The sequence below is a fragment of the Physella acuta genome, unplaced genomic scaffold, assembly GCF_028476545.2.
Source record: "Physella acuta isolate Inbredline_101_S28 unplaced genomic scaffold, ASM2847654v3 ptg000653l, whole genome shotgun sequence".
In the NCBI taxonomy this organism is placed as follows: domain Eukaryota; kingdom Metazoa; phylum Mollusca; class Gastropoda; family Physidae; genus Physella; species Physella acuta.
In genome coordinates this window covers 246,818-259,133 of record NW_026732172.1, presented here as the reverse complement: position 1 = coordinate 259,133, position 12,316 = coordinate 246,818, and the positions used below count along the sequence as shown (strand labels likewise).

The 12,316-nt window shown below is 43.4% G+C and overlaps 1 protein-coding gene across 2 annotated transcripts in view; it reads left to right on the top strand.

Moving 5' to 3' along the window:
* The window catches only part of LOC131948623 (colorectal mutant cancer protein), a 36,817-nt gene that overhangs the window by 12,200 nt on the left and 12,301 nt on the right, over positions 1 to 12,316 (top strand). For both annotated transcript variants that reach the window (XM_059310233.1, XM_059310232.1), the window contains exons 5-6: positions 8,451 to 8,564; positions 9,035 to 9,183. In XM_059310233.1, coding sequence (XP_059166216.1) covers positions 8,451 to 8,564; positions 9,035 to 9,183 — 263 coding nt within the window. The remainder of the gene's footprint in view (positions 1 to 8,450; positions 8,565 to 9,034; positions 9,184 to 12,316) is intronic.

Sequence of the window (12,316 nt, the reverse complement as noted above, 5' to 3'; positions counted from 1 at the left end):
GGGACCGCACCATACAGAACATATCGGTAACCATGGGGTATTTACCTGGGACCGCACCAAACAGAACATATCGGTAACCATGGGGTATTTACCTGGGACCGCACCATACAGAACATATCGGTAACCATGGGGTATTTACCTGGTACCGCACCATATCGGTAACCATGAGCTATTTACCTGGGACCGCACCAAACAGAACATATCGGTAACCATGGGGTATTTACCTGGGACCGCACCATACAGAACATATCGGTAACCATGGGGTATTTACCTGGTACCGCACCATATCGGTAACCATGAGCTATTTACCTGGGACCGCACCAAACAGAACATATCGGTAACCATGGGGTATTTACCTGGGACCGCACCATACAGAACATATCGGTAACCATGGGGTATTTACCTGGGACCGCACCATACAGAACATATCGGTAACCATGGGGTATTTACCTGGGACCGCACCATACAGAACATATCGGTAACCATGGGGTATTTACCTGGTACCGCACCAAATAGATCCCCACCACTGTTGGTAATCCCATCTATCAGCTTGCCTCTAATTGTGTTATCTCCCCTTCATATCCTTATCCGTTTAGACCTGCCAGGTGCATCCGTTTTAAACATAAAAAAATGAAGCGGTCAAATCGGGGTTGTTACTTTTTTTTTTAACGGTCCTCCTGAAGATGGTGTGTAACTGTTCCCGTTTCAAGTAACTTGTGTGTATTTAAACCAACTGTGAGCTCAACGCCACAAAAAGAATATCTATTTAGCCACATTTACTTGTTGTACCATCTCCGCATCCGTCTATTTTTCCCCCCCAATATTTAAGGTTTAAATTATTCTTCAAACCCCAACCTCATTCCATCCCATAAACCCCAGCCCCTTCCATCCCATAAACCCCAGCCCCTTCCATCCCATAAACCCCAGCCCCTTCCATCCCATAAACCCCAGCCCCTTCAATCCCATAAACCTCAGCCCCTTCCATCCCATAAACCCCAGCCCCTTCCATCCCATAAACCCCAGCCCCTTCCATCCCATAAACCCCAGCCCCTTCCATCCCATAAACCCCAACCCCTTCCATCCCATAAACCCCAACCCCTTCCATCCCATAAACCTCAGACCCTTCCATCCCATAAACCTCAGCCCCTTCCATCCCATAAACCCCAATCTCCTTCTCATCCCATACTTTAAACCCCAGTCTCCTTAAATCCCATAAACCCCAACCTCTTTCCATCCCATAAACCCCAGCCTCCTTCAATACCATACTTCAAACACCCACCTCCTTCCATCCTGTATTTATTAACATGAAAACATGTTTTAGTTCAAACTCCATCTTCAAGCATCAAATCGGTATTTTAACCTCGAATCTTCCAATATTTTAACCTCCAACCTTCCAATATTTTAACCCCCAACCTTCCAACATTTTAAGCTTCAACCTTCCAATATTTTAACCTCCAACCATCCAATATTTTAACCCCCAACCTTCCAATATTTTAACCCCCAACCTTCCAATATTTTAACCCCCAACCTTCCAATATTTTAACCTCCAATCTTCCAATATTTTAACCCCCAACCTTCCAATATTTTAACCCCCAACCTTCCAATATTTTAACCTCCAATCTTCCAATATTTTAACCCCCAACCTTCCAATATTTTAACCTCCAACCTTCCAATATTTTAACCCCCAACCTTCCAATATTTTAACCTCCAATCTTCCAATATTTTAACCCCCAACCTTCCAATATTTTAACCTCCAACCCTCCAATATTTTAACCTCCAATCTTCCAATATTTTAACCCCCAACCTTCCAATATTTTAAGCTTCAACCTTCCAATTATTTAACCTCCAACCTTCCAAATTTTAAGCTCCAACCTTCCAATATTTTAAGCTCCAACCTTTCAATATTTTAAGCTCCAACCTTCCAATATTTTAAGCTCCAACCTTCCAATATTTTAACCCCCTACCTCTCAATATTTTAACCCCCAACCTTCCAATATTTTAAGCACCAACCTTCCAATATTTTAACCCCCAACCTTCCAATATTTTAACCTCCAACCTTCCAATATTTTAACCCCCAACCTTCCTTTATTTTCACCTCCGAGCTTCCAATATTTTAAGCTCCAACCTTCCAATATTTTAAGCTCCAACCTTCCAATATCTAAGATCCTCACTCAATACTTGAAGCTCCGAGCTTGATCCCTCATGCGTCTATCACATGCCACGGTTTCTTGTGGATCCCATTTTTCACCCCATTACCTCTTCACCTCAGTTGTGTCGCCTTTAACCTCCCAGTTACACCGACCCATCATTCATCCCCCACCCCTCTCCTCACTGTGGCTGTACCTCCCTACCCTTGTAGGCCTAATAAATGAAACCATTTTTTGTTCAGTGCCGTCTTGTCTTCCTCCCAATTTTTCCCTAGATGCACCTCACGTGTGTTTCTCGTTCCTTAAAGATGTGACATACGTGGATGCTTATCATCTATGACATCTTGTACATCGGATAGGCTCCCGTCTCTCAACAAACTTACCTGCTGTCTCCCTTACGCCATCTCTCCCCCTGCTTATCTCCCCTAGCTGCTGCGGTACTACACTAAAGACCGTTGGCTTCTGACATTTATTTACAAAACAACATATTTGCTGCGTTCTTTTGTTGGATCGCTTTTTTCCCCAGCTTGATAACAAGTAGCTTGTCAACTCTTGTTAGCAAGTTTGTAGTCAACTGCTCATGGTGCAAGAGAAAATCAATATTGAAACAATCTGATGACATACTGTGTTTGAGGTTGTAAACATTCTTTTTGGTTCCCAACATCTCTAATTATTTGAGCCTCTGTTTTAGCTGAGACATCCTTTATTGATTTTACTACATGACTGCCTCATCCACACCGCGGAAAACATTAAAAAAATATATTTAAACTAATGTCTGTTCCCCCTGAAATTTTAACTGCGCCCCGCTACCGAACTTCCCCCCCCCCCCCTTCGAAAGTTTCAAGTAAGAAGCCTCCCCCCCCCCCGCAGGAGAAAAATGTCTGAAAGAAACCGTGGTTTGCTTCATAATTTGAATATATGACCATGTGATTCAAGTTTGTGCTTTAGAAAGAGAGACAAACAACTGAATGTTGATTTATTCTATTAAGTCGCCGAGCCGCCATGTTATTTACACAAGACATACCTAACTCCAGCCGCTAGACTTTCCATGTGACTGTACTTAATTTTCTTCACCTAGCACGCTGCCCCCAAACCGGAAGTTACCTTTCTACTTGTAGTACTCGCCCTTGAGCCAGTCCCCGCGTGTCTGGTTTGTTTATCTGTTTACACACACTGCTAGTACAGTTAGTTTACAGCTTCCCTTGGTATTTTAGACTTTGTCCGGCTCCAAGCTTGACGCTGTACCCGGCTTTAAGCTTGATGTCTTTCCCGGTTCCAAGTTTGACGTTGCTGTCTTGACTTTGTTCTCCTGCTCCAAGCTTGACTACTACGACGTTCCACGCCCCTACGACAGTGCACCCATTGACACAGTGCCCCTACGACAGTGCACCCATTGACTCAGTGCCCCTACGACGTTCCACGCCCCTACGACAGTGCACCCATTGACACAGTGCCCCTACGACGTTCCACGCCCCTACGACAGTGCACCCATTGACACAGTGCCCCTACGACAGTGCACCCATTGACACAGTGCCCCTACGACAGTGCACCCATTGACACAGTGCCCCTACGACGTTCCACGCCCCTACGACAGTGCACCCATTGACACAGTGCCCCTACGACAGTGCACCCATTGACACAGTGCCCCTACGACAGTGCACCCATTGACACAGTGCCCCTACGACGTTCCACGCCCCTACGACAGTGCACCCATTGACACAGTGCCCCTACGACGTTCCACGCCCCTACGACAGTGCACACATTGACACAGTGCCCCTACGACAGTGCACCCATTGACACAGTGCCCCTACGACAGTGCACCCATTGACACAGTGCCCCTACGACGTTCCACGCCCCTACGACAGTGCACACATTGACACAGTGCCCCTACGACAGTGCACCCATTGACACAGTGCCCCTACGACAGTGCACCCATTGACACAGTGCCCCTACGACGTTCCACGCCCCTACGACAGTGCACCCATTGACACAGTGCCCCTACGACAGTGCACCCATTGACACAGTGCCCCTACGACAGTGCACCCATTGACACAGTGCCCCTACGACAGTGCACCCATTGACACAGTGCCCCTACGACAGTGCACCCATTGACACAGTGCCCCTACGACAGTGCACCCATTGACACAGTGCCCCTACGACAGTGCACCCATTGACACAGTGCCCCTACGACAGTGCACCCATTGACACAGTGCCCCTACGACAGTGCACCCATTGACACAGTGCCCCTACGACAGTGCACCCATTGACACAGTGCCCCTACGACAGTGCACCCATTGACACAGTGCCCCTACGACAGTGCACCCATTGACAGAATTCACCAGACCCCCTGCAGCTCCCGGGACACCGCTAAAACGCTCTACTGTCGACCCGTTACAAGCGATAGTGAAACAAATCGTGTTTCTGCTTCACTGAGAGCTCCGTGGCTAAACGGTTACACCTAGTTACAGTGAAACGTTTGATCCCTCTATCTCCTAGATCGTCATCAGTCTCGTGATTGCTGTCATTCTACACAACTTGAATGTTGCTACTCTGCTGTCATTCTACCCAACTTGAATGTTGCTACTCTGATTGCTGTCATTCTACCCAACTTGAATGTTGCTACTCTGATTGCTGCCATTCTACACAACTTGAATGTTGCTACTCTGCTGTCATTCTACCCAACTTGAATGTTGCTACTCTGATTGCTGTCATTCTACACAACTTGAATGTTGCTACTCTGATTGCTGTCATTCTACCCAACTTGAATGTTGCTACTCTGATTGCTGTCATTCTACACAACTTGAATGTTGCTACTCTGATTGCTGTCATTCTACACAACTTGAATGTTGCTACTCTGCTGTCATTCTACCCAACTTGAATGTTGCTACTCTGATTGCTGTCATTCTACACAACTTGAATGTTGCTACTCTGATTGCTGTCATTCTACCCAACTTGAATGTTGCTACTCTGATTGCTGTCATTCTACACAACTTGAATGTTGCTACTCTGCTGTCATTCTACCCAACTTGAATGTTGCTACTCTGATTGCTGTCATTCTACACAACTTGAATGTTGCTACTCTGATTGCTGTCATTCTACACAACTTGAATGTTGCTACTCTGATTGCTGTCATTCTACACAACTTGAATGTTGCTACTCTGATTGCTGTCATTCTACACAACTTGAATGTTGCTACTCTGATTGCTGTCATTCTACACAACTTGAATGTTGCTACTCTGATTTCTGTCATTCTACCCAACTTGAATGTTGCTACTCTGATTGCTGTCATTCTACACAACTTGAATGTTGCTACTCTGATTGCTGTCATTCTACACAACTTGAATGTTGCTACTCTGCTGTCATTCTACCCAACTTGAATGTTGCTACTCTGATTGCTGTCATTCTACACAACTTGAATGTTGCTACTCTGATTGCTGTCATTCTACCCAACTTGAATGTTGCTACTCTGATTGCTGTCATTCTACACAACTTGAATGTTGCTACTCTGATTGCTGTCATTCTACACAACTTGAATGTTGCTACTCTGATTGCTGTCATTCTACACAACTTGAATGTTGCTACTCTGATTGCTGTCATTCTACACAACTTGAATGTTGCTACTCTGATTGCTGTCATTCTACATAACTTGAATATTGCTACTCTTCTCACCTATTCACCTATTGTCCAAATCCAGTATAATTCATCTTGTGGTATAGAAGTTTTGGTTCCTGTATACATATAACTCTAGACCTGTCCAAAATCAGACAGCGCTACCGACGGAAGAACAAATCTCAATACTAAAATAACTTCAACGATTTCCCTCGACATTATTGGATATGTGCTACTGTAGAAATAAACTTACCTTTTTCTCACCATGTAACGTCAAGCCCCCCCCCCCCACCCGCCAGCCCCCATCCCTGCCCAAAGTTTCTCCCACTTTTAACTTAACGAGGCGAGTAAACTCACCAACTTCCTCCCCACCTCCTGGCCTCTGCTCACGTGGACACAAGCCCTTCTGTAGATATCTGGAGTTGTGCCCCTTGCCAGGCCAGCAGACCATCTTTCACAAACTGCCGCGTCTTGGCTGTGAGTTGTTTTGCTTGTTAGGCTAGCGAGGTGTAGTTTAAAACAGTTGTTTACATTTTCAACTGTTTTCATCGAGCATCCCGACTATTGACGCGAGCAGTTGCTACACAGGTTTACTTGTGCTGTGTTTGAGACAAGACATAGCCAGCCAGGCTACAGGTGTCCCAGCTGTCCACCATCAGGCTACAACTCCAACAAACACTTAGCACATGTTCTGCTCTCCCCTCACTGGGGAAATCTAGTCTAAGGAGTGCTCCAATATGAGCTCGTCTCGGCAAGATTTCTTTGTGTACGGATTTGTTTGATGAACTTATCTGTGTGACTTCAGTAGGGATTTGTTTGATGGACTTATCTGTGTGACTTCAGTAGGGATTTGTTTGATGGACTTATCTGTTTGATTTTAGGGATTTGTTTGACGAACTTATCTGTGTGACTTCAGTAGGGATTTGTTTGATGAACTTATCTCTGTGACTTCAGTAGGGATTTGTTTGGTGAACTTATCTGTGTGACTTCAGTAGGGATTTGTTTGATGAACTTATCTGTGTGACTTCAGTAGGGATTTGTTTGATGAACTTATCTGTGTGACTTCAGTAGGGATTTGTTTGATGAACTTATCTGTGTGACTTCAGTAGGGATTTGTTTGATGGACTTATCTCTGTGACTTCAGTAGGGATTTGTTTGGTGAACTTATCTGTGACTTCAGTAGGGATTTGTTTGATGAACTTATCTGTGTGACTTCAGAAGGGATTTGTTTGATGAACTTATCTGTGTGACTTCAGTAGGGATTTGTTTGATGAACTTATCTGTGTGACTTCAGTAGGGATTTGTTTGATGAACTTATCTGTGTGACTTCAGTAGGGATTTGTTTGATGAACTTATCTGTGTGACTTCAGTAGGGATTTGTTTGATGGACTTATCTGTGTGACTTCAGTAGGGATTTGTTTGATGGACTTATCTGTGTGACTTCAGTTGGAATTTGTTTGGTGAACTTATCTGTGTGACTTCAGTAGGGATTTGTTTGATGGACTTATCTGTGTGACTTCAGTTGGAATTTGTTTGGTGAACTTATCTGTGTGACTTCAGTAGGGATTTGTTTGGTGAACTTATCTGTGTGACTTCAGTAGGGATTTGTTTGATGAACTTATCTGTGTGACTTCAGTAGGGATTTGTTTGATGGACTTATCTCTGTGACTTCAGTAGGGATTTGTTTGGTGAACTTATCTGTGACTTCAGTAGGGATTTGTTTGATGAACTTATCTGTGTGACTTCAGTAGGGATTTGTTTGATGGACTTATCTGTGTGACTTCAGTTGGAATTTGTTTGGTGAACTTATCTGTGTGACTTCAGTAGGGATTTGTTTGGTGAACTTATCTGTGTGACTTCAGTAGGGATTTGTTTGATAGACTTATCTGTTTGACTTCAGTAGGGATTTGTTTGGTGAACTTATCTGTGTGACTTCAGTAGGGATTTGTTTGATAGACTTATCTGTTTGACTTCAGTAGGGATTTGTTTGATGGACTTATCTGTGTGACTTCAGTATGGATTTGTTTGGTGGACTTATCTGTCTGATTTTAGGGATTTGTTTGATGGACTTATCTGTGTAACTTCAGTAGGGATTTGTTTGATGGACTTATCTGTCTGATTTTAGGGATTTGTTTGATGGACATCTGTTTGACTTCAGTAGGGATTTGTTTGATGGACTTATCTGTGTGACTTCAGTATGAGTGTGATGGATTTTTTTGTTATACAGGATTTAATTTTTGCAAGAAATCATAATTGCTGTTAAACAATAATTTTAGTTAAAGAACTATGTTAAATTTTGCATGGGTTTTGGTAAAGTAACACAGTGGTTAACTTATCTGTGTGACTTCAGTATGGATTTGTTTGGTGGACTTATCTGTGTGACTTCAGTAGGGATTTGTTTGGTGGACTTATCTGTGTGACTTCAGTAGGGATTTGTTTGATGAACTTATCTGTGTGACTTCAGTAGGGATTTGTTTGATGGACTTATCTGTGTGACTTCAGTATGAGTGTGATGGATTTTTTTGTTATACAGGATTTAATTTTGCCAAAAATCATATTTGCTGTTAAACAATAATTTTAGGTAAAGAACTATGTTAAATTTTGCATGGGTTTTGGTAAAGTAACACAGTGGTGTTAAACATGAAGATGATTGTATTAAACTAGAAATAAAATGTCCAAAACTATTTGTTTTAGCTTCATGCCGCAGCACTGACATCTCTAAAAGGTGAAATATTTGAGCTCAAGAACCACATTCTGAGACTGGCTACTGACAGGAGCATGCTGGATGGGCAGCAGCCACATAGACTGGTCAGTACTTGGGTTATTCACATTTTGTCAGTAGATATAGATTAGATCATTGGTGAATCTTTAAACTTTGCCTAGTCAATTGTTGCTTTATTAGGTCATTTAATGGTTGATTGTGGTTTAATTAAGCTAAATCTAACCACGTAATCTTAACTCTTCAATCTAAGCTAAATCCTACCATCTCAATGTAATCCAGCTAAATCTTGGCATCCCTGTTTATCTCTGTTGTCAGTGCTAAACTCAGCTATCACAACTAGCCATCCAAACTATACCAGCTGTAGCTACTGAAGCACTAGATTTTCAGTTGTATTCTCTTTTTGTGGTCATGAGAACAGTCACAGCTTGTATATTTTTACTGGACTGTAAATAGATAGCATATGTAGAAGTACAGTCTACACAGCCTAGGTGTGCGAGTAGTGAACAAAGAAGAGACTTGTTGACCTGATGACTAACATAGAAAGTGGTCTCTTCAGATCCCCAATGATGCCAAGCTTGGTGCAACAGATTTTGAGGAGAGGCTGGAGGAGCTGACTGCCAGATATGAAGAGAGAATCATTGAGCTGCACAGTGTCATAGCAGAACTAAGGAAGAAGCTAGAGAGGCATCAGATCAATGTCATCAGGTAAGTCTAGAGCTCTACTTCTTATACCTGCTAGAGAGGCATCAATGTCATCAGGTAAGTCTAGAGCCCTACTTCTTACACCTGCTAGAGAGGCATCAATGTCATCAGGTAAGTCTAGAGCTCTACTTCTTATACCAGCTAGAGAGGCATCAGATCAATGTCATCAGGTAAGTCTAGAGCTCTACTTCTTACACCTGCTAGAGAGGCATCAATGTCATCAGGTAAGTCTAGAGCTCTACTTCTTACACCTGCTAGAGAGGCATCAGATCAATGTCATCAGGTAAGTCTAGAGCTCTACTTCTTATACCTGCTAGAGAGGCATCAATGTCATCAGGTAAGTCTAGAGCCCTACTTCTTACACCTGCTAGAGAGGCATCAATGTCATCTGGTAAGTCTAGAGCTCTACTTCTTACACCTGCTAGAGAGGCATAAATGTCATCAGGTAAGTCTAGAGCTCTACTTCTTACACCAGCTAGAGAGGCATCAATGTCATCAGGTAAGTCTAGAGCCCTACTTCTTACACCTGCTAGAGAGGCATCAATGTCATCAGGTAAGTCTAGAGCTCTACTTCTTACACCTGCTAGAGAGGCATCAATGTCATCAGGTAAGTCTAGAGCTCTACTTCTTACACCTGCTAGAGAGGCATCAATGTCATCAGGTAAGTCTAGAGCTCTACTTCTTACACCTGCTAGAGAGGCATCAATGTCATCAGGTAAGCCTAGAGCTCTACTTCTTACACCTGCTAGAGAGGCATCAATGTCATCAGGTAAGTCTAGAGCTCTACTTCTTACACCTGCTAGAGAGGCATCAATGTCATCAGGTAAGTCTAGAGCCCTACTTCTTATACCTGCTAGAGAGGCATCAATGTCATCAGGTAAGTCTAGAGCCCTACTTCTTACACCTGCTAGAGAGGCATCAATGTCATCTGGTAAGTCTAGAGCTCTACTTCTTACACCTGCTAGAGAGGCATAAATGTCATCAGGTAAGTCTAGAGCTCTACTTCTTACACCAGCTAGAGAGGCATCAATGTCATCAGGTAAGTCTAGAGCCCTACTTCTTACACCTGCTAGAGAGGCATCAATGTCATCAGGTAAGTCTAGAGCTCTACTTCTTACACCTGCTAGAGAGGCATCAATGTCATCAGGTAAGTCTAGAGCTCTACTTCTTACACCTGCTAGAGAGGCATCAGATCAATGTCATCAGGTAAGTCTAGAGCTCTACTTCTTACACCTGCTAGAGAGGCATCAGATCAATGTCATCAGGTAAGTCTAGAGCTCTACTTCTTACACCTGCTAGAGAGGCATCAATGTCATCAGGTAAGTCTAGAGCTCTACTTCTTACACCAGCTAGAGAGGCATCAATGTTATCAGGTAAGTCTAGAGCTCTACTTCTTACACCTGCTAGAGAGGCATCAGATCAACATCATCAGGTAAGTCTAGAGCCCTACTTCTTACACCTGCTAGAGAGGCATCAATGTTATCAGGTAAGTCTAGAGCTCTACTTCTTACACCTGCTAGAGAGGCATCAGATCAATGTTATCAGGTAAGTCTAGAGCTCTACTTCTTACACCTGCTAGAGAGGCATCAATGTCATCAGGTAAGTCTAGAGCTCTACTTCTTACACCAGCTAAAGAGGCATCAATGTCATCAGGTAAGTATAGAGCTCTACTTCTTACACCTGCTAGAGAGGCATAAATGTCATCAGGTAAGTCTAGAGCTCTACTTCTTATACCAGCTAGAGAGGCATCAGATCAATGTCATCAGGTAAGTCTAGAGCTCTACTTCTTACACCTGCTAGAGAGGCATCAATGTCATCAGGTAAGTCTAGAGCTCTACTTCTTACACCAGCTAGAGAGGCATCAGATCAATGTCATCAGGTAAGTCTAGAGCTCTACTTCTTACACCTGCTAGAGAGGCATCAATGTCATCAGGTAAGTCTAGAGCTCTACTTCTTACACCAGCTAGAGAGGCATCAGATCAATGTTATCAGGTAAGTCTAGAGCTCTACTTCTTACACCTGCTAGAGAGGCATCAATGTCATCAGGTAAGTCTAGAGCTCTACTTCTTACACCTGCTAGAGAGGCATCAATGTCATCAGGTAAGTCTAGAGCTCTACTTCTTACACCTGCTAGAGAGGCATCAGATCAATGTTATCAGGTAAGTCTAGAGCTCTACTTCTTACACCTGCTAGAGAGGCATCAATGTCATCAGGTAAGTCTAGAGCTCTACTTCTTACACCAGCTAGAGAGGCATCAATGTCATCAGGTAAGTCTAGAGCTCTACTTCTTACACCTGCTAGAGAGGCATAAATGTCATCAGGTAAGTCTAGAGCTCTACTTCTTATACCAGCTAGAGAGGCATCAGATCAATGTCATCAGGTAAGTCTAGAGCTCTACTTCTTACACCTGCTAGAGAGGCATCAATGTCATCAGGTAAGTCTAGAGCTCTACTTCTTACACCTGCTAGAGAGGCATCAATGTCATCAGGTAAGTCTAGAGCCCTACTTCTTACACCTGCTAGAGAGGCATCAGATCAATGTCATCAGGTAAGTCTAGAGCTCTACTTCTTATACCTGCTAGAGAGGCATCAATGTCATCAGGTAAGTCTAGAGCTCTACTTCTTACACCTGCTAGAGAGGCATCAATGTCATCAGGTAAGTCTAGAGCTCTACTTCTTATACCTGCTAGAGAGGCATCAGATCAATGTCATCAGGTAAGTCTAGAGCTCTACTTCTTACACCTGCTAGAGAGGCATCAATGTCATCAGGTAAGTCTAGAGCTCTACTTCTTACACCTGCTAGAGAGGCATCAATGTCATCAGGTAAGTCTAGAGCCCTACTTCTTACACCTGCTAGAGAGGCATCAATGTCATCAGGTAAGTCTAGAGCTCTACTTCTTACACCAGCTAGAGAGGCATCAATGTCATCAGGTAAGTCTAGAGCTCTACTTCTTACACCTGCTAGAGAGGCATCAGATCAATGTCATCAGGTAAGTCTAGAGCCCTACTTCTTACACCTGCTAGAGAGGCATCAATGTCATCAGGTAAGTCTAGAGCCCTACTTCTTACACCTGCTAGAGAGGCATCAATGTCATCAGGTAAGTCTAGAGCTCTACTTCTTATACCTGCTAGAGAGG